This window comes from Pan troglodytes, chromosome 4 (genome assembly GCF_028858775.2).
Source record: "Pan troglodytes isolate AG18354 chromosome 4, NHGRI_mPanTro3-v2.0_pri, whole genome shotgun sequence".
In the NCBI taxonomy this organism is placed as follows: domain Eukaryota; kingdom Metazoa; phylum Chordata; class Mammalia; order Primates; family Hominidae; genus Pan; species Pan troglodytes.
The window spans coordinates 57,733,294-57,755,285 of NC_072402.2; the positions used below are offsets into that span (position 1 = coordinate 57,733,294).

Consider the following 21,992-nt stretch of genomic DNA (forward strand, 5'->3'; position numbering starts at 1 on the left):
GATTCAACCAGTGGAGAGCACTGGCAGGAAACTGCAAGAAGAGAGGAGAGTGAGGTGCTGGTCTCTGTGTACTGGCTGTATTCCAACCTAAGGTCCTCTCCATGTAGTCTTCTGTGTTTCCAGGTTTCATTCAGGCCTATGGATGGTAACAGCACTCTATTATTGCCAACTCCACAGTTCTGTGTACTATCCTTGTGGTTTCCCTTCATTCTGTCCATGCCGTTACACAATTATTTTCAAATGTCTTAATTTGTGTGTGTTATCTGTTTCCTGCTGGGACCCCACTCTCTTTATGTGGGTCACATGGTGTGGGATTAGGGGTATCAATTTTCGATAGGGTGATGACATGAATGGTTGAGACCTGAATAAGAAGGCAACGAACTTGAAAATATCCACGGGGAGATTCTCCCAATGGGAAATGCAAAGGCACTGAGGTAGTGATATGGTTTGGATGTTTTTATCCCTCCAAATCTCATGTTAAAATGTGACCTCCAGTGTTGGACATGTGCCTAGTGGGAGGTGTTTGGGTCATGAGGGCAGATCCCTCACCTATGGCCTGGTGCTGTCCGCACCTCAATGAGTGAGTTCTTGCTGTGTGAGTTCATGCAAGAGCTGGTTGTTGAAAAGAGCCTGGCATCTCCTCTCTCCCTTGCTCCCTCTCTCTGTATGTAATACACCAGCTCCCCCTTTGCCTTCAGCTATGATTGGAAGCTTCCTGAGGGCTTACCAGGAGCAGATGCTCCAGCGCCACACTTCTCATACAGTTGGCAGAACTGTGAGGCAAAATAAACCTCTTTTCTTTATAAGTTATTCAGTCTCAGGTATTCCTTATTGCAATGCAAATGGACAAGCATAGGTGGGGAGGAGCTTCACATGTTCAAGCAGGGAAAATAAGGTTATGGAACAGGGTAAGTAAGAAAAAGTGAAAGATGAAGTCAGGGAGAAAGAGAAGATGCCAAGTCCTGTAGGTCCTGGTGAGGAGTTGGGATTCTTAGTGTAATGGGAAGCCACTGGAGGGTTTTAAGCAGCAGGGTAATAGGATCTGATTCATGTTTTAAAAAGATCACTTTGGATATTATGTGGTGAAAAGGTGGGCAATCACCACACCGGTAAGGCCAATTAGGAGGTGAATACAGTAGTTTAGGCAGAGATGATGGTAGCTTAGAGTAGAATGGTAACTGTGGAGATGGAGAGGGTGGATGGATTAGGATTCTATTTTGGAGGAACTCACAGGACTTGCCAATGGATTCGATATGGGAAGGTGAAGTTTTGAAATGCCTCCAAGAAATGTCAAGTATCTAGTTGAATATTGTCACATCTGGAGCTCCGAAGCCATAGCTGGTGATAGAGTCTTTAGCCAGAGCCCTGGATGAGATCACCTAGGAAGAAAAGGGGGATGGCAAAGAACATAGATTGAGCAGTGACCATGAAGTCACCTGTCAATAAATGCAGACCCCTCATAACTTGGTCAAAAGCAGTTTTGGTGATAGGTTTGAGTGTGTTTGAGTGCGTTGAGAAGCAAATGTGAGGTGAGGAATGGGAAACAAGTGTGTGTGTCTCTTTCAGTAAATTTTATGGAAAGAGAAGAAGAGAAATGGAGCCAAAGGCAGAGAATAATTCAGTAAGATAAAAGATCTCGTAGCATATTTGTGTGTGGATGGGAATGGCCCAACACAGAGAAGGAAAATGTGGTGTGTGTGTGTGTGTGTGTGTGTGTGTGTTTATTGGGTGTCAGGGGGACAGAGGAAGTAGCAGGCACAACTTTGATTTCACAATTCTGTGCTGGAAGAGAGATAATAGTTAGAGATAGTGGATATTCTGTAGGCTATTTGAATAGCTATGTAGTCTAATGTGGGTAACATAACTGGCAAATATTTATTCATTGAAAACTGTATGCCTAGGTACAACTTTAAAAGATTACAGTCTATTTGGGAAAACAGATAATTTCTAAAAATTAAATATTAATTACCATAGAATTTCAGTGTGAGCTACTGGAGTTGGGGAGTGCTTCAAGGAGAAATAAGTAGAAGAGAAGTGGAAGGGATTAACAGAAGCCAGCAATTCTCAAATGTGGCCTGGGGACCCTGGGGGTCCCTAGGATTTTTTCTGGGCTCTATGAGGTCAAAATTATTTTCTTAATCATACTAAGTTGTATTTGTCTTTACTCTCATTCTTTCTTGAGGGTACAGTGGAGTTTCCAGAGGTTACATGATGTGTGATAAAACAACAGATTGAATGCACAAGCAGATATGAGGATCCAACTGCCTTGTATTAAGTTAGAAATTATATAGATTTGGCCAGACACAGTGGCTCACGCCTGTAATCCCAGCACTTTGGGAGGCCAAGGCGGGCGAGTCCCTTGAGGTCAGGAGTTTGACACCAGCCTGGCCAACATGGTGAAAACCTGTCTCTATTACAAATATAAAAATTAGCTGGGCATGATGGTGGGTGCCTGTAATCCCAGCTACTCGGGAGGCTGAGGCACGAGAATTGCTTGAACCCGGGAGGCAGAGGTTGCAGTGAGCTGAGATGGCGCCACTGCACTCTCGTCTGGGTGACAGAGTGAGACTCCCTCTCAAAAAAAAAAAAAAAATTATATAGATTTGAAAAAAATATAAAACATGCCACTCTCCTATTTTTGGGGGGGTGAAATATAGCTATTTTCATAAAGATATGTTATCTGATTTAACATGTAATAAGTTTTAATAGTTATTTCTAGTGAATTAATGCATTTTTATATATTTATCAATTTTAATATTGATACAGTAAATAGCAGCTATTAACCACATGAACAAAAGGTCCTTGGGGGCTTCTGATAATTTTTAAAAGTGTAATGGGGTCTGAAGACAAAAATATTTGGGAAATTGAGTGTTAGAACCACATATTGTGATTCAAAATTTTGAGAAGGAAAGTATGTGACACTTCATTGAATGTTGTAGTTAATACCAGTTCTATGAATTATAGTAGTATGTTACATATTGATATTAGACAAAGTATTTTAAAATAATTTTGTGCTGCAGGACCTAAAATATTGCATAAAAAGGAGGAGAAAATGATCTCTGCTAGTCTTTGTATGAATTAGCAAAAGGCACCTTTTCCTTTGGCCACTTTACTGCCATCGACTGTAAAAAAATGTAATAAATATACAAATCTATTAGGACTATACTGTGCAGCATGCCCCATATAGGTATGTAGTACACCAGCTAGTTTTGGCAGTCTTGGGAATCGACTGGAAGGTTCTGTGGCAGCACTTCTTGACTGCTCTGAGAACAAAAAGTTTGAAAACCACTGGTGTGAGGGAAGGTGCAGAGGTGGGGTGGAACACAATGGATTCAGAGAGCAGGAATGTAATGAAAGGAGTAGAACAGAAATTTCGTATTACGGATAGTAGGAAATAAAGATTTAGGCAGAATAAGGTCAGACCATTAAAAAACATAGACATTTGAGGTAGTCAGCAGTAGATAGTCATTGAATGTTCTAGTAGCAGAGTACTAGCTGGAAATAGAGTTTGAAAAGCTCAGAGGAACAGTAGTTGGCAGGATGCATGGATGGATAGATGCATGGATGGATATGGATGGATGGATGGACAGATGGATGGATGGATGGATGGATGGATGGATGGATGGATGGTTGGATGGATGGATGGATGGATGGATGGATGACCCTGCCAGCTGAGAGTAGAGTGGTTCTGAGAACAAGAGACCAGGAAAGGGCATCAAGTATCTTGCTACAGCCTCTCCTTTTGTTGTAGACTGTTAGAAGCGGGTAGAGGGACTAGGAATACCCTGTTATGCAATAGATAAGCATAGAATCTAGGTTTTAGAATGGAAAAATGCAACTCTTAGTGATAGTTTTGAGTTTTTTTCAGTATTCTAAGGGGGAACACTGAGATTTCTGCTCTATTCCTGAGGAAGGGGTGAGATAACCTTTGATTTTCAGATATCTGGCAGGCAGTGCAAATTAAAAGTTTTACTCTGCTGCCCTCTTCTGGATGTTGCATAATTGGCCAAATAATTCTTCCACGTTGTTCCCTTCACTTTTGCTCCTAGACAGACTTCTGGACAAAGTAGGCTATGCACATCATCTCCATGACCATGCTTGCCCAGCTATGATCATGTTTCCTTCTAGTCGGCTTCACTGGAATGGTCCTTGCCGTTCACCTTGTGAGACTTAAGTTCTTATCTTACCTGACGTCTGTGGCTTTTGAAATTACTGACCTTTCTTTAAAACATTCTCCTCTCTTGATTTCCCTGACTCTGTGCGTTTCTAGTTTCTGAAGATGAGCTCTTGTCTCCTTTATCTATTCTGCTTCTTGTCTATGCCTTAAATCTTGGTCTTCATCGGGGTTCTGGTCTTGGTTTTTTCTCACTGAACATATTCTCCTGAGTATTCTCCCCCGTTTCCCTTGTGACTCATTGTGGTAGATGCTGTAGAGTTGCCTGCTTGATGTCCATTCTTCTCAGACTTCCTTATAGCTAGGGAGTTCTAGTCAAATGAAATGTGAGTGAAAATCTCGTAAGCATTTTAAGGAAAGTTTCTGTCTTCCTGACACAGGCACTACCTTTTTATTCTCCTTTTTCTTTCCCTGATTGTAGATTGGAGATCAGAGTTGGAGCCTGAGGGTGAAAGCCTCATGCTGAGAAGAGTGGAGCGGGAAGATAAAGCATGGCAACATTGATGACACCCTAGGCCTAATACACCAGCCCTGACCTGCTTACCTTCTCTCATTTGTAGGCTATGTAGTCCAGTCACTTTTACGTGCAGCTGAGTACAACCCTAAATGATATATCAATCACTTCAGTGACCATTTATATGTCAATAGCTTGCACATTTATTATTTGCAACCAAAGTATCTCTGGAGGTACTGATGTGCATATACAGTATTACTGGAAACTTCTACTTGGATATCCTCCAGGCAACTCGAATATTTTAACATGTCCAAAGCACATCTTGTCCTCCAACCTACTCCCCCTGTGATTTCCTTGTATCAGTAATGGCACCAGCGTTCACACAGGTGACCAAGCCTGGATAAAAGATGCATCCTCGATGTCATTCTCCATCCTCCGCGTACCCTTCCCCCAAGATCATTTCTACAATCTTTCAATTCTGCTGTTTAATATCACTCAGATTTGTCTCTTCCTCCTCATTCCCATGATGCTACCTTCACCTAGGTTCTGGATACTGCAATTGCCTTCTGACTTTCTCCCTGCCTTTTGTACCGGCCCATGTAATTCTTTCTTCAAGATACTGCAAGGGTGCTCTTTCTAACGCACAAATATCGTCATGCCACTCTCTGCCAAAGATTTTTCAATATCTCCCCATCTTTTTATTTCTCCTCCTATCCTTTCTCTCCATTTCACCCTAGTTACAACCCTCATCCTCTCAGTATGTCTACATAGATGTTGAGAAATCTTATTAAGTAAATTGACCTTAAGGGAAGCTATCACTTAGTTATCTCAAAAATAAACTCTAACAGGAATCTCAGCATTGTGGGAAAAAGAATTTTGGGGCATGAAGGATTTATCCCTTGCCACATCAGCTTAGGCTGGTTTTACCTCTACAGATGTAATAAGTTACAACCTAGGGCCATGAGGCATGGGGTATAGAGATGTCAGGTTGCATACCAACTAATGAGACTGGCTTCAGTCATCGATGGAGTTCTTTTGGTAACGGATTGTGCAGACAGTTATCTATTGCAAAATAAAACCTACAAAGTTAACTCTAACATCGACAACATATTTGAATGCTACATATGCATATTAATATTTTGTAACATGATACTTGAGCTGTAGTGGTAAGCATTTCACATTAGTGTGTGTAGTTAAGACATTAATTTTCTCTTCAGAGGTAAGCTGTCTAGCATCTATAATCAGCATCTCCACTTTTGTTCATCTCACATCTTGGAAGACAAAAGTCTTGGCCGGGAATGGTGGCTCACGCCTATAACCCCAGCACTTTGGGAGGCTGAGGCGGGCAGATCACGACATCAGGAGATCGAGACCATCCTGGCCAACATGGTGAAACCCCGTCTCTACTAAAAATACAAAAAAATTAGCTGGATGTGGTGGTGCGTGCCTGTAATCCCAGCTACTTGGGAGGCTGAGGCAGGAAAATCACTTAAATCAGGGAGTTGGAGGTTGCAGTGAGCCGAGATCACACCACTGCACTGCACTCCAGCCTGGTCACAGAGTGAGATTCTGTCTCAAAAAAAAAAAAAAAAAAAAAAAAGACAAAAGTCTTAGATCCAATTTCCCAAAGCTGAGATTCCTGTCTAATTTTCTACCTTTTTTGTTTTCTAAGCCTGGGCACAGATCAGAGGTCAAAAGGTAGTCAGCCACAGGACAGTAGTCTAGCCCAAATAATTTTTATAGTTCTTAATAAGGATTTAAATTAGTTTTTAATGTTTAAACATCAGGGAATTGCACCTAAAATCCAGATTTCCAGCTTCTCTTGAAAATTTAGAGGATTTGACAATACTGGGCTTTCATTCTGACATGGTAACTATGACCTCCCTTGTACATGAACTTGACACAAACTCTTAGGTCCGCCACAAGCCTTGCTGGGGATCTAGTCCCATGGGTGGTTTGAGTCTGTGACCTTTGGGTCATTCATTCATAAAAACACATCTTGTGCATTCACTACATGCCAGATACTATTCTAGGCCATTTATATAGGCTCTCACTTCTCACGACACTGTCACTTTCATTTTATAGATGCAGAAATGGAGGTTCAGAAAGTCAAAATGGGGGTCACGTAGCAGGTAAGTGGCAGAACCAGATTTAACCCAGGTTGTATCTCAGGTCCTGTAGTCACTGCATCCATCGTTACCTACTTTAAGAGGCCCATCCTTTCCTTTTTAATCACAGCTCAACCTGGCATTTATGCTTATAGTATAATTTAAAACGGCCAAACCACGTCATGACATAGAAAGACAGCAATTTGTATAAGTTTCCATTAGTCAGTTTTCCCTCACTGTAGTTATTTCATGCATTGTTTTATAACAAATGACTTACATCAGCTCATAAATGCAATCATTGGCATTTCTATGAGCACAATACCCCAACATTTTTCTGGATTCTGACATGAAGACTGTCACCCATTTTATAAAATTATTAATATAATTTAAATAGAATTAAGGAGCAATAGAATTGATTCTATTACTTCATCTGGAAAAAAAACTTTTCTCCAACTTAATATTTTTAAGTGACAGAAATGTACCCTTTTGCAAAAAATACCCAAAACCTATTTAAAAGACGTACATTTAAAATCAAATTATACTTTGGGAGGCCGAGGCAGGTGGTTCACCTGAGGTCAGGGATTCGAGACCAGCCTGGCCAACGTGGTGAAACCTTGTCTCTACTAAAAATACAAAAATTAGACAGGCATGGTGGTGTCCACCTGTAATCCCAGCTACTCGGGAGGCTGAGGCAGGAGCATCCTTTGAACCTGGGAGGCAGAGCCTTTAGTGAGCTGAGATTGTGCCACTGCACTTCAACGTGGACAACAGAGTGAGACTGTCTCAAAAAAAAAAAACAAAAAAAACACAACAAATCAAATTATACAGAAACTTGAAACCAATGTAGAGAAACAAAATGGCTTCTGAACTCAGCAACATTAACCATTTCGCATGGAGATCGGTTACATGGGGGAGGGACATGAGGAAGAATTAAGCAAGTAAGTCACTATGTTGGGAATAATCAGAGTCATGATTCTCACTGCCTGAGAAGAAAGTTACAAATTTGGAAAAAGGGAAAGCTTGAATGAACCCTGTTGGTGTTGGATTGCAGTTGGAAGGTTGGTGTGAGCTCATGGTTTTTATGTATGTAGGTAGGTATATGTATGCGTATTTTGCAAGTGTGCACCGAACTGTGCATATTCATAAATACATTCTAGCTCTACCAAGACAGCCAAGGAGTGGTGACACCCAGTAGAATTGAGCCTATCTAGCACCCAGATGTTGGTTTTAAACATACCATTCTTATCAAAGGAATCAGGGCTCTTTGAGAAAATGGCTGATTCCAGGGCCAAAGGAGACATTGCGTAAGATGGGGCTGAAAGTATGGAAGTGTTCAAAGAATAATGGTGGCTTCCCAAGGATAGAGAAGCTAGCTCTCAGACATTCCCACTGGGCAAATCCGCAACAAGTTGAGCAAATATATGATGATACATGATAAATAAATGGGAGAAGGGAAAGCTCTTCTTTGCAGCAAAATGTTGCAAAGAAAAAGTGAAGGAACTACATCACCATTTGGCAACCATCAGAGTAATATATTCAGGCAAAAAAGCTAAGAGCAGAGTTAAAACTGGGCAAGAAACATCATATTTATGTAGTCTCAAATATCACCCCCAAAGAATACTTCCAATTATAAAGGTGGACTTTAATTATAAAAGGAAAGACTAACTATACAGTGTTACTATCAGTTATCACCAGTGACCGGGCAAACGACCTCTATGCCTCCTGACATGACACACCGAGAGGAGCACAGCATCACCTCTGTGATGTTCCTGCCAAAAGTGCATACTCTGAATCTCATCAAGCAGCAGCACCAGACAAACTCAATTTGAGGAGCTTCTATAAAACAATAATCTGAAATCTTTAAAAAATTAAGGCCATTAAGGTCAAGGAAGAACTAAGGAATGGCCCTGGATTCAATGAGACTGAAGAAACATGACAACTGAGAGCAACCTGTGATCCTGGTTTGGATCCTCTTGCTATAAAGGACATAAATGGGCAGCTGGTGAAACCTGACTGGGGTCTTTGGGTGAAGGGTATACAGAAGTTCTCTGTGGTATTCTTGCAACTTTTATATAAGTATGAAATTATTTCAAAATAAATAAAAGTAACAACATTTGTTCAAAAACTTTTATTTACTATAAAGACAAAAACACCAAAATAGGTACAAATACTATAAAATCGGTTCGATGGGGTAAAAATTTTAATTAAAATATCTCAATATATTTAAAATAACAAAGGATACATTTAAGCCAAATTTTCTTAACCCAGAGATTTTTTTTTTTTTTTTTGTAACATTTGCTTACACAGTAAGGTGCTAATAGAAGTTAGCCCTTAAGCCCTGGAAATCTTAGGAATCATAGTCACACAGCAAATATAATTTCATTGTGAAAGTGAACTTTGGTAGAAGAAAAATCTATAGGACACCTGAGGTAGTAGAAACTGGAATAAACAGTAGTAGACGTTATTTACAACTTGAGTACCAAATAACATTAAGAACACAAAAATAATTACACGATACAATTTCCAGTCCAGCTTTGATCCAAAGAAAATAAGAATATTACATCACATTTGCATTGAAAACAAAACAAAAAACAAAACACCACAATTACCAGCAAGCTGAGGGAACTGCAAACAAACTCAAACACAATGGATTTTGAAATCTACAGATAGTTTGAGTTTGAAATGTGGTGGGCATGGTGATCTACAAAGTAATACTGATTAGCTGAGGTTCCTCAGTTTATACAGTTTACATTTTTGTCAGACACAGTATTCATCTGACCAATGATCTTCCAGTACATAAAATGGCAAGAGTGCATCCTTTAAAGCTTGCACATGAGAGACTTGGAAACAATCTTATTAGAATTGTGAAAATTCTAAGTAGTCAAAAAAAAAAACCAAAATAAAAAAGAAAGTCAAGTACAACACATTTAGAGCTACCAAACTTCACATTTCTGTACTATTTTTAACTCTTCAAATATCGCCAATCTTCCAAAACAAAGGAATGTAAAATTTCACTAAGAAACATATTCACATAAAAAACAAACTGCCTTTTAAAAATTATAAGCAATATATCCCTGTAAACTTATCTTGTAACTTATTTTATTTCCAATTTGTGTTGTACATTTTAAATGTACTCTATATATAGCTTATTTAGTTTATCCTGAGTCTTTGAGAATAACCAATTCTATTTCACACTGGCTTCTGAAGAGTTAAAACTAAAATCTCAAAGTTGTACTTAATAGTTAATCAGTACTTGATTTAAAAGACTCACACACACACAAAAAGATTAAAAAGCTACCATTTTCCTTCAGGATTCCATGCATCTGAATTTAACTCCAGACTAAAACCGTTAGGTAACTGTGCAAAATCCAAGGAATTAGTGTATAAATGAAATTCAATTCCATTTTTCTTTCTGAACACATTTTCCAAGTTCAAAGCAAATGTACTGTTTAAAAACATTACTGATTGGTAGTTGAATAATCTTTTTTAAAAATGATCTGCCAGGCCTACTGTAAAGAGATGATGCATGGTAAAAGGAAAATGGCAGCTCTATGTTATTACCAGTAGTGAAGGTGAATGATGGATTGTTACATACAGAGTAAGACTTAAATGTTGTGAAGTTTCCTACAGTTTGACAACCAAAACATCTAAAAAATTCAAATAAATTTTAAGGTAATCTTGATCTTGGTTGTGAGTTGCACCAGAGAGGACAGTTTATTTTTAGTTAACTTGTACTTAACCTGCACAATAAGAGTGGTGACTGACTCAAATGTAGGTAGTACTTTATTGTATTCCAATTTAAAAAAACAAAATTAAGTCTATATTTTAAAAACTCTGACAATAGCAAGATATTTAATGAACTCTACTTCATATCTAGTTCATTTTTTTTTTCTGGTTTGAAAAAAAGATCACCTTTCCCTGAATAAACAAAAATGAATGTAAATAAAAATGAAAATACAAAACCGTAATTTCCAAAAACGAAATGAATGGGCCAACAGTAAAATGCACAATGAGCCACAATTGCCCTGGTATTTAAGAAAATAAAGGTCAACTGTGGGTCATAAAGAAATATCAACTTTTAAAAATATATGTATGTATTGCTACTCATAGCATACTCTGACCTAAAAGAGGCAGATACTGATTTTATAGCCAGTGACAAAAAATTTGAACGGAATTGCAGAACCCCCTGCTTGTGATCACTATATGAAATGGAAGAATAATTGAAATATTAAAATAGATCCTGAGCCCCTCAGCCGCTAATATTGCTGAAAAAGTGCTCCAAAAAAATAAAATTATGCTTCTGCAATTTAGTCATGCAAACTTCATTGTTTTCCTGTTCACCTAGGGCCAGTTCTTTGAAAGGCACGGTTTACAGTTTCTGCACTAGTTTGGGCTTTTGCATACTGAGCTTAGGTACAGATCATGATTTGTCAATCACATACTTAGGTAAGGGTTCCCCACTGGCCTCGTTCATAGCTGTTCAGTGGCATCATGGCCAGTAGAATATCAACGTGGTTCCCCACAAGTTTTTTTCTCTTGTTGAGCATCCTGTTTCTATTGTAGTTGATCTGCATAATTGGCTACCATGTAGTACGAAAGACTGGATGCTTCAGTAGCTCTCTTGATGGAGGTCTGTCCTGAGGTTGAAGTTCTAAACAACGAAGAGCCACATCTCGTAAACCAGGAGACAAATGTGAAGGGATCGATGGAGCAGTAGTTGCACTAGCAATCTGTGGAGAAAAAGCCAGAGTGTTGAAGCTTTGCACAACTGTAACTTCTGATACAGAAACACATGTGCATAGACCTCATAACCCTTACATTTACATCCTGAACAGAGAGGAACTGAAGCAGAAGTGGGAGGATTTTCTGCTATCAAAAAGTCTATGAAAAAATTCATCCACTGGATGGGAGGTTTTCTCTAACAATCTTTCAAATTTTAGGATTTTAGGATTTGATCAAATATATCCTATTCCTTATTATTTACATCAACAAGGCTAAGTACATCAAAATGTTCAGGTAGATAAAGTATTCACTCAAATGAATTCTGCTGTCCTCATATTCAATCTCCGAGATGGTTTGTTCTTACTGCACGTTTTCTATTTCTTCAGCATACAGAGCTATTTAGATTAAGAAAGACTAAAACTGAAGAGTCAATTTAATACATAGAAAACACAACTGCATTGTTTTTTTCCTTCCGTGTTGGACAAATTCTGATTCTTAGTATCAAATACATGATGAAGAATAACTTTTTTATAAAAAAATTGTAAGTCTGAATACTTTTTTTTTTTTTAAAAAGAAATTTTATTTGGTCTTATTTGTAGTTTTTCTAAAAAAATTCAAAATCTGATAATTATTTTTAAATTGTGATACACTCTTTACATTCTAAAATTTGTGCTGCAATAACCATATTTTAATTTCAAGTCATATATAAAAAAAGTATTAGTTTTCTAACAATTTTTGAGCACCCATTATGAATCAGAGCTGACTCCAGGCAGAGATAGTGTCTTTCTTGCATATCTGCCTATTTGTGGTATCAATTTTCTTCTTCTTGAAATGCATTCCTAAAAATAATTTTTTTCAGTGAGTGTCTGCTGAAGGTAAACTTCCACAATTCTCATGTGTCTGAAAATATCTCTGTTTCATTCTTATTTTTTGATGATCATTTAGCTAGCTATGAAATCCTAGGTTAACTGTTATTTTATTTCAATCACTAGAAGGTACAATTTGTCTTTTGAATTCTCTTGTTGCTGCTGTATTCTGTTATCCATATAATTGTTATCAATTTTTTTTCTTGTAATTTGTCTTTTCTCTTTGGTTACTTCTTGTCTTTAGCATTCTTCAGTTTCATTAAGCTGATAAGCAACTTCAGCAAAGTCTCAGGATACAAAATCAATGTGCAAAAATCACAAGCATTCTTATACACCAACAACAGACAAACAGCCAAATCATGAGTGAACTCCCATTCACAAATGCTTCAAAGAGAATAAAATACCTAGGAATCCAACTTACAAGGGATGTGAAGGACCTCTTCAAGAACTACAAACCAGTGCTCAATGAAATAAAAGAGGACACAAACAAATGGAAGAACATTCCATGCTCATGGATAGGAAGAATCGATATCGTGAAAATGGCCATACTGCCCAAGGTAATTCATAGATTCAATGCCATCCCCATCAAGCTACCAATGACTTTCTTCACAGAATTGGAAAAAACTACTTAAGTTCATATGGAACCAAAAAAGAGCCCACATTGCCAAGTCAATCCTAAGCCAAAAGAACAAAGCTGGAGGCATCATGCTACCTGACTTCAAACTATACTACAAGGCTACAGTAACCAAAACAGCATGGTACTGGTGCCAAAACAGAGATATAGACCAATGGAACAGAATAGGGCCCTCAGAAATAATCCCACACATCTACAACCATCTGATCTTTGACAAACCTGACAAAAACAAGAAATGGGGAAAGGATTCCCTATTTAAGAAATGGTTCTGGGAAAACTGGCTAGCCATATGTAGAAAGCTGAAACTGGATCCCTTCCTTACACCTTATACAAAAATTAATTCAAGATGGATTAAAGACTTAAATGTTAGACCTAAAATCATAAAAACCCTAGAAGAAAACCTAGGCAATACCATTCAGGACATAGGCATGGGCAAGGACTTCATGTCTAAAACACCAAAAGCAATGGCAACAAAAGCCACAATTGACAAATGGGATCTAATTAAACTAAAGCGCTTCTGCACAGAAAAGAAACTACCATCGGAGTGAACAGGCAACCTACAGAATGGGAGAAAATTTTTGCAATCTACTCATCTGACAAAGGGCTAATATCAAGTCTGAATACTTTAAACTCACCTATCCACTCCTAATCACAAGAAAACTCTCTTTTCCCTACCCCAGTAATTTCATAAATGCTTTGGGTTAAAAAATGCAAAGTAATATAAAGAAAAATCCTCTAAGGTCTGTGATCCTATATCATGATATACTCAGCTGATATATACACATCTTACACACCACAAAAAGGAAAAATACAAAACAAAAAAAGTCCCTCTTCCTTCTTTTCCCCAAATGTAACTTACTGATGATTTGTGTGTGTGTGTGGGTGTGTGTGTGTCTGTGTGTGTTTTGTGGAGGAAAAAAGGCCAATATATTCACAGACTTAAGATTTTCTAAAATGTCTACAAAAGAGAAAACTTAATTTAGAGACAGGGTCTCTCTCTCACTGTCACCCAGGCTGAAGTGCAGTGATATGAACATGGCTCACTGCAGCTTTGACCTCCTGGGCTCAAGCGATCCTCCCACCTCAACTTCCTGAGTACCCTGGAGCACAGGTGCGTCTCACTATGCCCAGCTAATTTTTTTTTTTTTTTTGGTAGAGGTGGGGTCTCGCTATGCCCAGGCTGCTCTCCAACTCCTGGGTTCAAGTTTTGTTCTTGCCTCAGCCTCCCAAAGTGCTGGGATTACAGGCATGAGCCACTGTGCTTGGCCAGGATCACTTTATATACCTTGCTCTTTTCACTTATTAATGTATCTTGTAGCACTTTGTAAATCAACACCAACAGCTTTATACTCGTTTAATTTCTGTATAGTGTGGATAATTTAATTACTTTCTTGAGTAGAGTGAATAATCCTGAACTTGGCACTTGGTACTTCTGGAGGTAATCTTGAGTAAATTCCTAACAATGGGCATAGCTGAGTCAAAGAATAAGTGCATTAAAAATTCTGGCAGATATTGCCAAATCACTCTCTAAAAAAACGTGCTATGGCAATTTATACTACCATAAACAGGGTATGGAAGTGTTTGAGAAAGCTTTGGGGTGCTTCCAAAAACCTCAAAGTATTTACTCCAAGTTAAGGAAACTGAAAATGTTACAGTACAATTCTCTTTAAACTCTACCTAGGAAGGAGAATGCAATGAAATCTGTTAAAATATGAACTGTGCCAATTTGAAAATTATTTACAATTGTTGCCAGGGTCTCATCAAAACTCTTAAAATAACATCAAACTTTCAAATTGATCCTAGCCATGAGTATTTATTGAGCAACTTCTGTATAAGACTCTGGGAAGAAAAAAATGAATCAGACATGAATGGACCTCAAGGAGAATTAGTTTGAAAGAGGCAGCAAGATAGGAACATAACTAGCAAACAAGAAACAAAGTGTCAGAAACAAGTATGTACTAAAATGCTATGAGAATCTGGAATGAGTAAAAAGGGGCTGCCCAAGCAGGAGAAGCACAAAATGGGGGCCTTAAAGAGAATAAGAATTTGAACCACGTAGAGAATGGACATGGGACGTCTGAAAGAATAGAGGAAATGAGGTGATAATACGAAACAGGTATTGTCAGAGAGGTGACTGAGGAGGTTATATAGTAAGTGTGGGGAGCACTGGAGGAGGTTATGGCAGGTGGAGCTGACTGTGTGGGCTGAGTGCTTGACTAAGGCCTAGGTATAATTTTGTTTATCTTCATAGTAATCCCACGAAGTACATGCTTCATGGGGTTCTTGCACCAATTTTACATGTGAGAAAATGGAGGGTAGACACAAAAAATAATTTTCCTATGATTACATGGCCATTAAGGGGTAGAGCCAGGGTTTAAAACTAGGTCAGTGTGACTCCAAAGCCCATGATTTCAACCATCACATCTACTGAAAAGCTAAGAATCTCAACCATTACCTATTCTATGGTGGAAAAGGAGAGAATGGATTTGTGAGTTATAAAAAAGTAGGAAAGGCAGACAGGACTGAACTGACTTGGGTGTGAATTTTTAAAATATACAAAATAGTAAATTAGGCCAGGTGTGGTGGCTCACGCCTGTAATCCCAGTACTTTGGGAGGCTGAGGTGGGCTTGAGGTCAGGAGTTCGAGACCAGCCTGGCCAATATGGTGAAACTCCATCTCTACTAAAAATACAAAAATTAGCTGGGCATGGTGGCGCGTGCCTGTAGTCTCAGCTACCTGGGAGGCTGAGGCAGGAGAACTGCCTGAACCTGGGAAGCGCAGGCTATAGTGAGCTGAGATCGTGCCACTGCACTCCAGCGTGGGCACTGCAGCGAGACTCTGTCTCAAAAACAAAAACAAAAAACAAACGAACAAAAGAAAATGGTAAATTAGATTTTAAGATTTTTGAATTATGTAAAATGCATGAATTTCACGTTTTTAAAGTGATGGATGGATATATATACACACATACATATAAACGCACTACATATTTCTTCTAGGAGCAGTGTTTTAGTATTTGCTAATTCAATATTTGTAGCAACTTAACAGAGCATAACTACCTCAAATAACAAGAAGTGACTATGTATGTCACTAACATTGACAACACCATTGACAATATCAACTCCTGGAAATACACACATACACAGATGCTCTTCAACTTACGCTGAGGTTATGTCGTGATAAACCCCTTTTAAGTTGATGATATTTTTTTAAGTTGAAAATGCAGTTAATACACCTAACCTACCAAACATTATAGCTTAGTCTGGCCTACCTTGAATGTGCTTATAATACCTACATTAGCCTACTGTTCCGCAAAATCATCTGACAACACAGTCCACTATAGAGTATTGGTTGTTCACTCTCGTGATTGTGTGGCTGACTGGGAGCTGTGACTCGCTGCCACTGCCTGGCATCATCAGAGTGTATCATAGCACATATTGCTAGCTCAGACAAAAATCAAAATTCAAAGTATGGTTTTTACCAAATTTGTATTGCTTTTGCACCATCTTAAAGTAAAAAACTTGTATATCAAATCCTCTCTGAATAAATATACAGACTATTTATTTACCTTCATGCTAGATTGTTAGGGAGAACCCATCAAAATTTGCCTCCTGCCAAATTCTGCTGTACTCCTTTTAGCACAAAGAAGTAATTTTTATCTCACAATTACCTTAAATATCAAAGCAAGATGATTGGAGTGTTTTTCTGCATTCCATGGTGGTTTTGCACAAGCCATTTCTATAATAGCACAGCCAACACTCCATACATCACAGCTCCTTCCATACTGTTGACCTCTTAGTACCTAAAATAAATCAGAGTTAATTTGGAAATAGGACTCATTTGAAAAAGAGAAGGCCATTTTGTAGTTATAGATTCTACTTTCTTACTTTAGGGAGAAAACTGGTACAAACAGCAATTCTGTGGACTACCTAATATCTAATTTATTTCATTAATGAGCTTAATTTTCCAGGTAGCACAAAAATATTTTGGAGAATTGTGAGATTCTGAAGCAGAGTCCCATCACAGAATTTTGCTCTTAGCAAACTATGTGGCAAGAGGACAACAGATCATTACTACATATGAACATGAAGAATTATGAACACGACAGAAGCTGAGTCAGAAGAACAATGCTTAAACTCCTTCCACTACAGACAGGACCTGCCTCTGTATGCTCATCTCCTTTTAGAATAGAGAGAGAATATTTTTAAAAATTTGTTACGTGCACTTTGAGTTTATTACAAAACAACTGCTATAAATTACCCCAAAATTCCTTATTAGTAACAGCCGTTAAGCAAATCTGTTAAAACCTATTTTTTGAATATTGCCAAGGCAAAGAAAGGTCGAGAATAAGGGTCTGAAAGATATTATTAAAACCGTATTTTAAGGGCCATGGACTTCTAGTTGGTAAGTACATACTGGATACCACTGCAAGATAATTTAGTATAATGCTGTTACACAGAATTCCAAAATATTTTCTGTCATCACACTCAAAGATGCTTCTCACCTCGGGTGCCATAAATGCAATTGTCCCCAGTAATTGTCCCTGAAACTCTCCTGCACCAGTTCCTTTTGATGCCAACCTGGCTGCAGCTCCAAAATCTGCAATTCTTAGTCTCTGACCAGTGCTGTCAATTAGCAAATTGGCACCTGTCAACAAACACAGCAAATGACCTTGTATGTTAAAAACAAAAATAAGGACAGATAAAAGCCCAGTACAATACTAATGAACTAGGACAATGACAAAAGAAAGAAGTGAACTACATGTCAGAGGTGCAAACAGTTATTCTCTTTTCCTTTCACTTCATTCTTGCTAAAGGCACACAGCTCTCTCTAGCATACGCTAAATTCATAATTAGAGCTTAATTTAAAAAGTTATAAAATTACTTCAACACATTATGTCAAATACTAGCTAAAAAGACTAATGACAGAAAACCAAATTTGCTCTTGAGAAAAATAAACTGAGGCCAGGTACAGTGGCTGACGCCTGTAATCTCAGCACTGTGGGAGGCTGAGGCAAGCGGGTCGCTTGAGCCCAGGAGTTCAAGACCAGCCTGGGGGCAACATGGCAAAACCCCATCTCTACAAAAAATATAAAAAATTAGCCAGGCATGGTGGTGCACACCTGTTGTCCTAGCTACTTGGGAGGCTGAGGTGGGAGGATCACTTGAGCCCAGGAAATGAGTTACAGTGTGCCAAGTTTGCAACACTACACTCCAGCCTGAGTGACAGAGAACCTGTCTCCAAAAAAAAGAAAAGGATAAGAAAAATAATGGGACCTACAAAGGATTTGAAGGAATTTTTCTTAAAAGAAGTTGATGATATCCCAATATCCCAATTATTCTAAATAAAACCAGGAAAAGGAACTTTCTGGGAGTCAGCGTATCATGAGGCCAAGACAGGGAATCTGGAGACCTGTGTTGTATACTTTCTGCCATTAACTAGCAATAAAACTGTAGAAAAGGCACAGCCTCTCTTGTATTCAATGTACTTTTCTATTAAACGAGGAAGGCAGATTAAATGATCCCTAAGGCTCATTTCAGTTCTAATATTCTGAATTACTCAGAGAAAAAAATCCCACTGTTAGAAACTATCAACAAAGGTCCATTTTTTTTTCTTCTTTGAGACAGAGTCTCACTCTGTCACCCAGGCTAGAGTGCAGTGGTGTGATCTCAGCTCACTTCAACCTCTGCCTTCCGGGTTCAACCAATTCTCCTGTCTCAGCCTCCCAAATAGCCAGGATTACAGGCATGCGCCACCTTACCCTGTTAATTTTTGTATTTTTAGTAGAGACGGGGTTTCACCATGTTGGCCTGGCTGGTCTCGAGCTCCTGACCTCAAGTGATCCACCTGCCTTCACCTCCCAAAGTACTGGGATTACAGGTGTGAGCCACTGTGCCTGGCCCCAAATTTTAAAATTAATTTTTTTATTGTCACTAGATAATAATTAGAAGAATTCTCACCTTTGACATCTCTGTGAATGATTTGGTTTTCATGGAGATATGAAAGGCCACGGAGTAACTGTTCAGTGTAGTTAATAACTACTGATTCTTTGAAGGCTCCATATTTACTCAGCAAATGAGCCACCGATCCCCCTATAAGACAATAGAAATAATTACCATAAACTTAAGACAGAATTAAAAGTATTTATTACACTTTGGTTTCTAAAGTTTTCACTGCATGAACTCACATTCACATCTGAAACAGAAGAAAAACATTTCAAAACTAACATATTCCTGTATCATCTCAAAAACCTACTAATTAGGAGACATTTTCACAGAACCCACAGGGAACCAGTTTATTGGAGAGTCAAGATTTCAGAAAGCTGTAAAAGTTAACAATTTCAGATTAAACTATTTCTGAAATGTACAATTCAATTCTCTGTCTTCTCAAAATACACAAAACAACTTTATTAATGACTAAAGTAAACAATGTTAACATATTATGTAGTAAAAGGTGGAAAGAATGGGAGGAGGAACAGAAAACCCAGAGTTAGGCGTCATATTCTACCATTTACTAGCTCTGACCTGGAACATGTCTCAAATTTAGCCGCTTTTAAAAGTGTTTATAGTAGTCAACCTATCTACTGTAGTGTAAATCTTTATTAAGACCAACAACAGATAACGTACTTAAGAACTGACTGGTAAAGAGAAATGCACTCTTAAATACACACACAAATCTAAGAAGTTAAACCAAACAATCTGTTCATCACATCAGGTCATTAATTTTATTGTATACATTGTATAATACAAAATAAAACTCAGTCTTCATTTATTTCAGCAGATGACAAGGTTCAACTTTATGCTTCAGTGCTAGTTTACTTGTAGTAAGTTTTCAAGTTATATGTTAATTTTGTTTGTATATTGTTATGTTAAAACACTTCCTCATCTGTCCAATTTATCATGGCTACCTGGAAATATACATATCTTATACATATCAAGTATTAAAAACAACAATGCTACACAATCATTTAAAAACACACTGGAAAAATTTAAAAGGTAGAGGTAGTCAATATTTCATTTATAGTAAATGAAATACAAAACGAAGTATTTGTGGTTCATACTAATATATTGGGGTGATTTGTTTTTAGAAACCCAAACTATTTGATAGAAATAAATTTTAATTAAACCGGTTTTTCCTAAATTGCAGAAAGTTAAATCCACGTACTACTATTTTGTAATTTAAAACATTAACATACCTGCCATCCATTCAATGAAGAGATTGTAATTGCTCTTCTCACACGTGGCTCCCAACATCCTAATGATGTTTGGATGATTCAGATGGCTCATCATTCTTATCTCTTCTCTTAGTGCTTCTACTACTTCTTCTTGCTCAGAAGATGTGTTTCTGACATAAGTCACCTGTTTCAAATAAACACGTTCACAAAGTTTTGCATATTTTCACTAGCAATCTGATCTAAAATGAACAAATGCAAACTAGCATTTTATTAGCAACAGATGGCATTTATGCTTATGGATGCAATGTACTTTAAACAAACCCAAGTCAAACTCTTTTAAACACTAAGAATCTAGCTTAAGCAGCAGTAAACATCAGAAAAATGACAAAAATATTGGGATATAGTCAATATTCCAATAGTCTCAGAGTAAAGATGAGAAAAGCCCAAATATGGGAGAAGAATCAACATGATTTAAAAATGAAAGTTTAATAATTTTCCTATCCTGATTAAGTATGCTCGTTATAATAAAAAGTAAACCACTGAAACCCCAAGATGGCACCGCACAAGTACACTGTTGAAAGAAGTACCTGAAAACCACCTCTACTACCTACAAAAAGCAAAACCAAAAAATCCTTTGTAAGGCCCATCTTGATATTGTAGTCTTACAATAATCATACTTCAACTTTTATTTATTTTTTTTTGAGACAGTCTTGCTCTGTTGCTCAGGCTGGAGTACAGTGGTGCGATCTCGGCTCACTGCAACCTCTACCTCCTGAGTTCAAGCAGTTCTTCTGTCTCAGCCTCCTGAGTAGCTGGGACTACAGGTGCCTACCACCCTGCCTGGCCAATTTCTGTATTTTTAGTAGAGGTAGGGTTTCACCATGCTGGCCAGGCTGGTCTTGAACTCCTGGCCTCAAATGATCCAACCACCTCGGCCTCCCAAAGTGCTGGGATTACAGGTGTAAGCCACCACGCGTGGCCTCAACTTTTAACAATAACAGAATTCATGATGTTTCTGGTGCTTTAGAAACATCTACTTTGAAACGTAAGTTTCTCAAAGTTTAAAGAACTAAAGTACACACACGTGGACATATCCTTTATTCTTTTTACTGAACATGCTTCATTTTGTGATTTGAGTCATTTCATTTATATGCTCACTAGATATTTACCTGTTTAACAGCCATTAAAGTTCCAGTTCCCACATCTTGAGCCTGATAACAAGAAGAAAATGCTCCAAGGCCTATCTGTTGACCTTTCAGCCATTCAGTGTCTTCTCTATATGGTTGTTTTGCTTTGGTATGTCCTGGTAGAGTCTCTGGTGTCTACATATTAAACGAAAGCAATCTTTTTACTGTTAAAGGAGTAAGATTTTGTGAAATTAGTCTGCAAGATATTATTCTTATTCAGTCTGGCTTCCCAAACCACCTATAAATGTGACCTCTGAATGGAAGGTATTTGTGACCGACAGCAAATGCAAAAGTAATCACCATTATACAATTAACCAGAAATGCCCATAGGCAAGAATTATTGCTGTTTAAACAGTACAAACATTATTGTTGTATAAGTAATAATTTTATGTGGAAAACTCTGCTTCTGAATGTTAGAAGCAGCATTTCTGAATTAGGTTTATTTTAGTATGGTCCAAGGAAGCTCTCTGTGAGACAGTGTCTTGCTCTGTCATTCAAGCTGGAGTGCAATGGTGTAATCACAGCTCACTGTAGCCTCAAACTCCCAGGTTCAAGTGACCCTCCCCACCTCAGCTTCCTGAGTAGCTGGGACCCCAGGTGTACACTATCATGCCTGGCTAATTTTTAAAATTTTTTGTAGAGACAGGGTCTTGCTTTGTTGACCAGGCTAGT

At 38.1% G+C, this 21,992-nt stretch overlaps 1 protein-coding gene and 1 long non-coding RNA gene across 3 annotated transcripts in view; one reads left to right on the forward strand and one right to left on the reverse strand.

The window, feature by feature from the left end:
• Window positions 1–21,992, forward strand: part of LOC107974736 (uncharacterized) — a 67,786-nt gene that overhangs the window by 4,866 nt on the left and 40,928 nt on the right. The window contains exon 2 of the long non-coding RNA XR_008548237.2: window positions 6,714–6,760. This is a non-coding gene — a long non-coding RNA (uncharacterized LOC107974736). The remainder of the gene's footprint in view (window positions 1–6,713; window positions 6,761–21,992) is intronic.
• MAP3K1 (mitogen-activated protein kinase kinase kinase 1) overlaps window positions 8,850–21,992 on the reverse strand; it is an 80,777-nt gene continuing 67,634 nt past the window's right edge. The window contains exons 15-20 of one of the 2 annotated variants that reach the window (XM_054685083.2): window positions 21,303–21,455; window positions 20,155–20,317; window positions 18,920–19,051; window positions 17,464–17,606; window positions 16,630–16,761; window positions 8,850–11,466 (exon numbers count right to left, since the gene is read on the reverse strand). In XM_054685083.2, the coding sequence (XP_054541058.2) occupies window positions 11,317–11,466; window positions 16,630–16,761; window positions 17,464–17,606; window positions 18,920–19,051; window positions 20,155–20,317; window positions 21,303–21,455 (873 nt within the window). In that variant the 3' untranslated portion in view covers window positions 8,850–11,316. Of the gene's footprint in view, window positions 11,467–16,629; window positions 16,762–17,463; window positions 17,607–18,919; window positions 19,052–20,154; window positions 20,318–21,302; window positions 21,485–21,992 lie in introns of those variants that run through there. The other variant, XM_054685084.2, reaches the window with a different exon arrangement.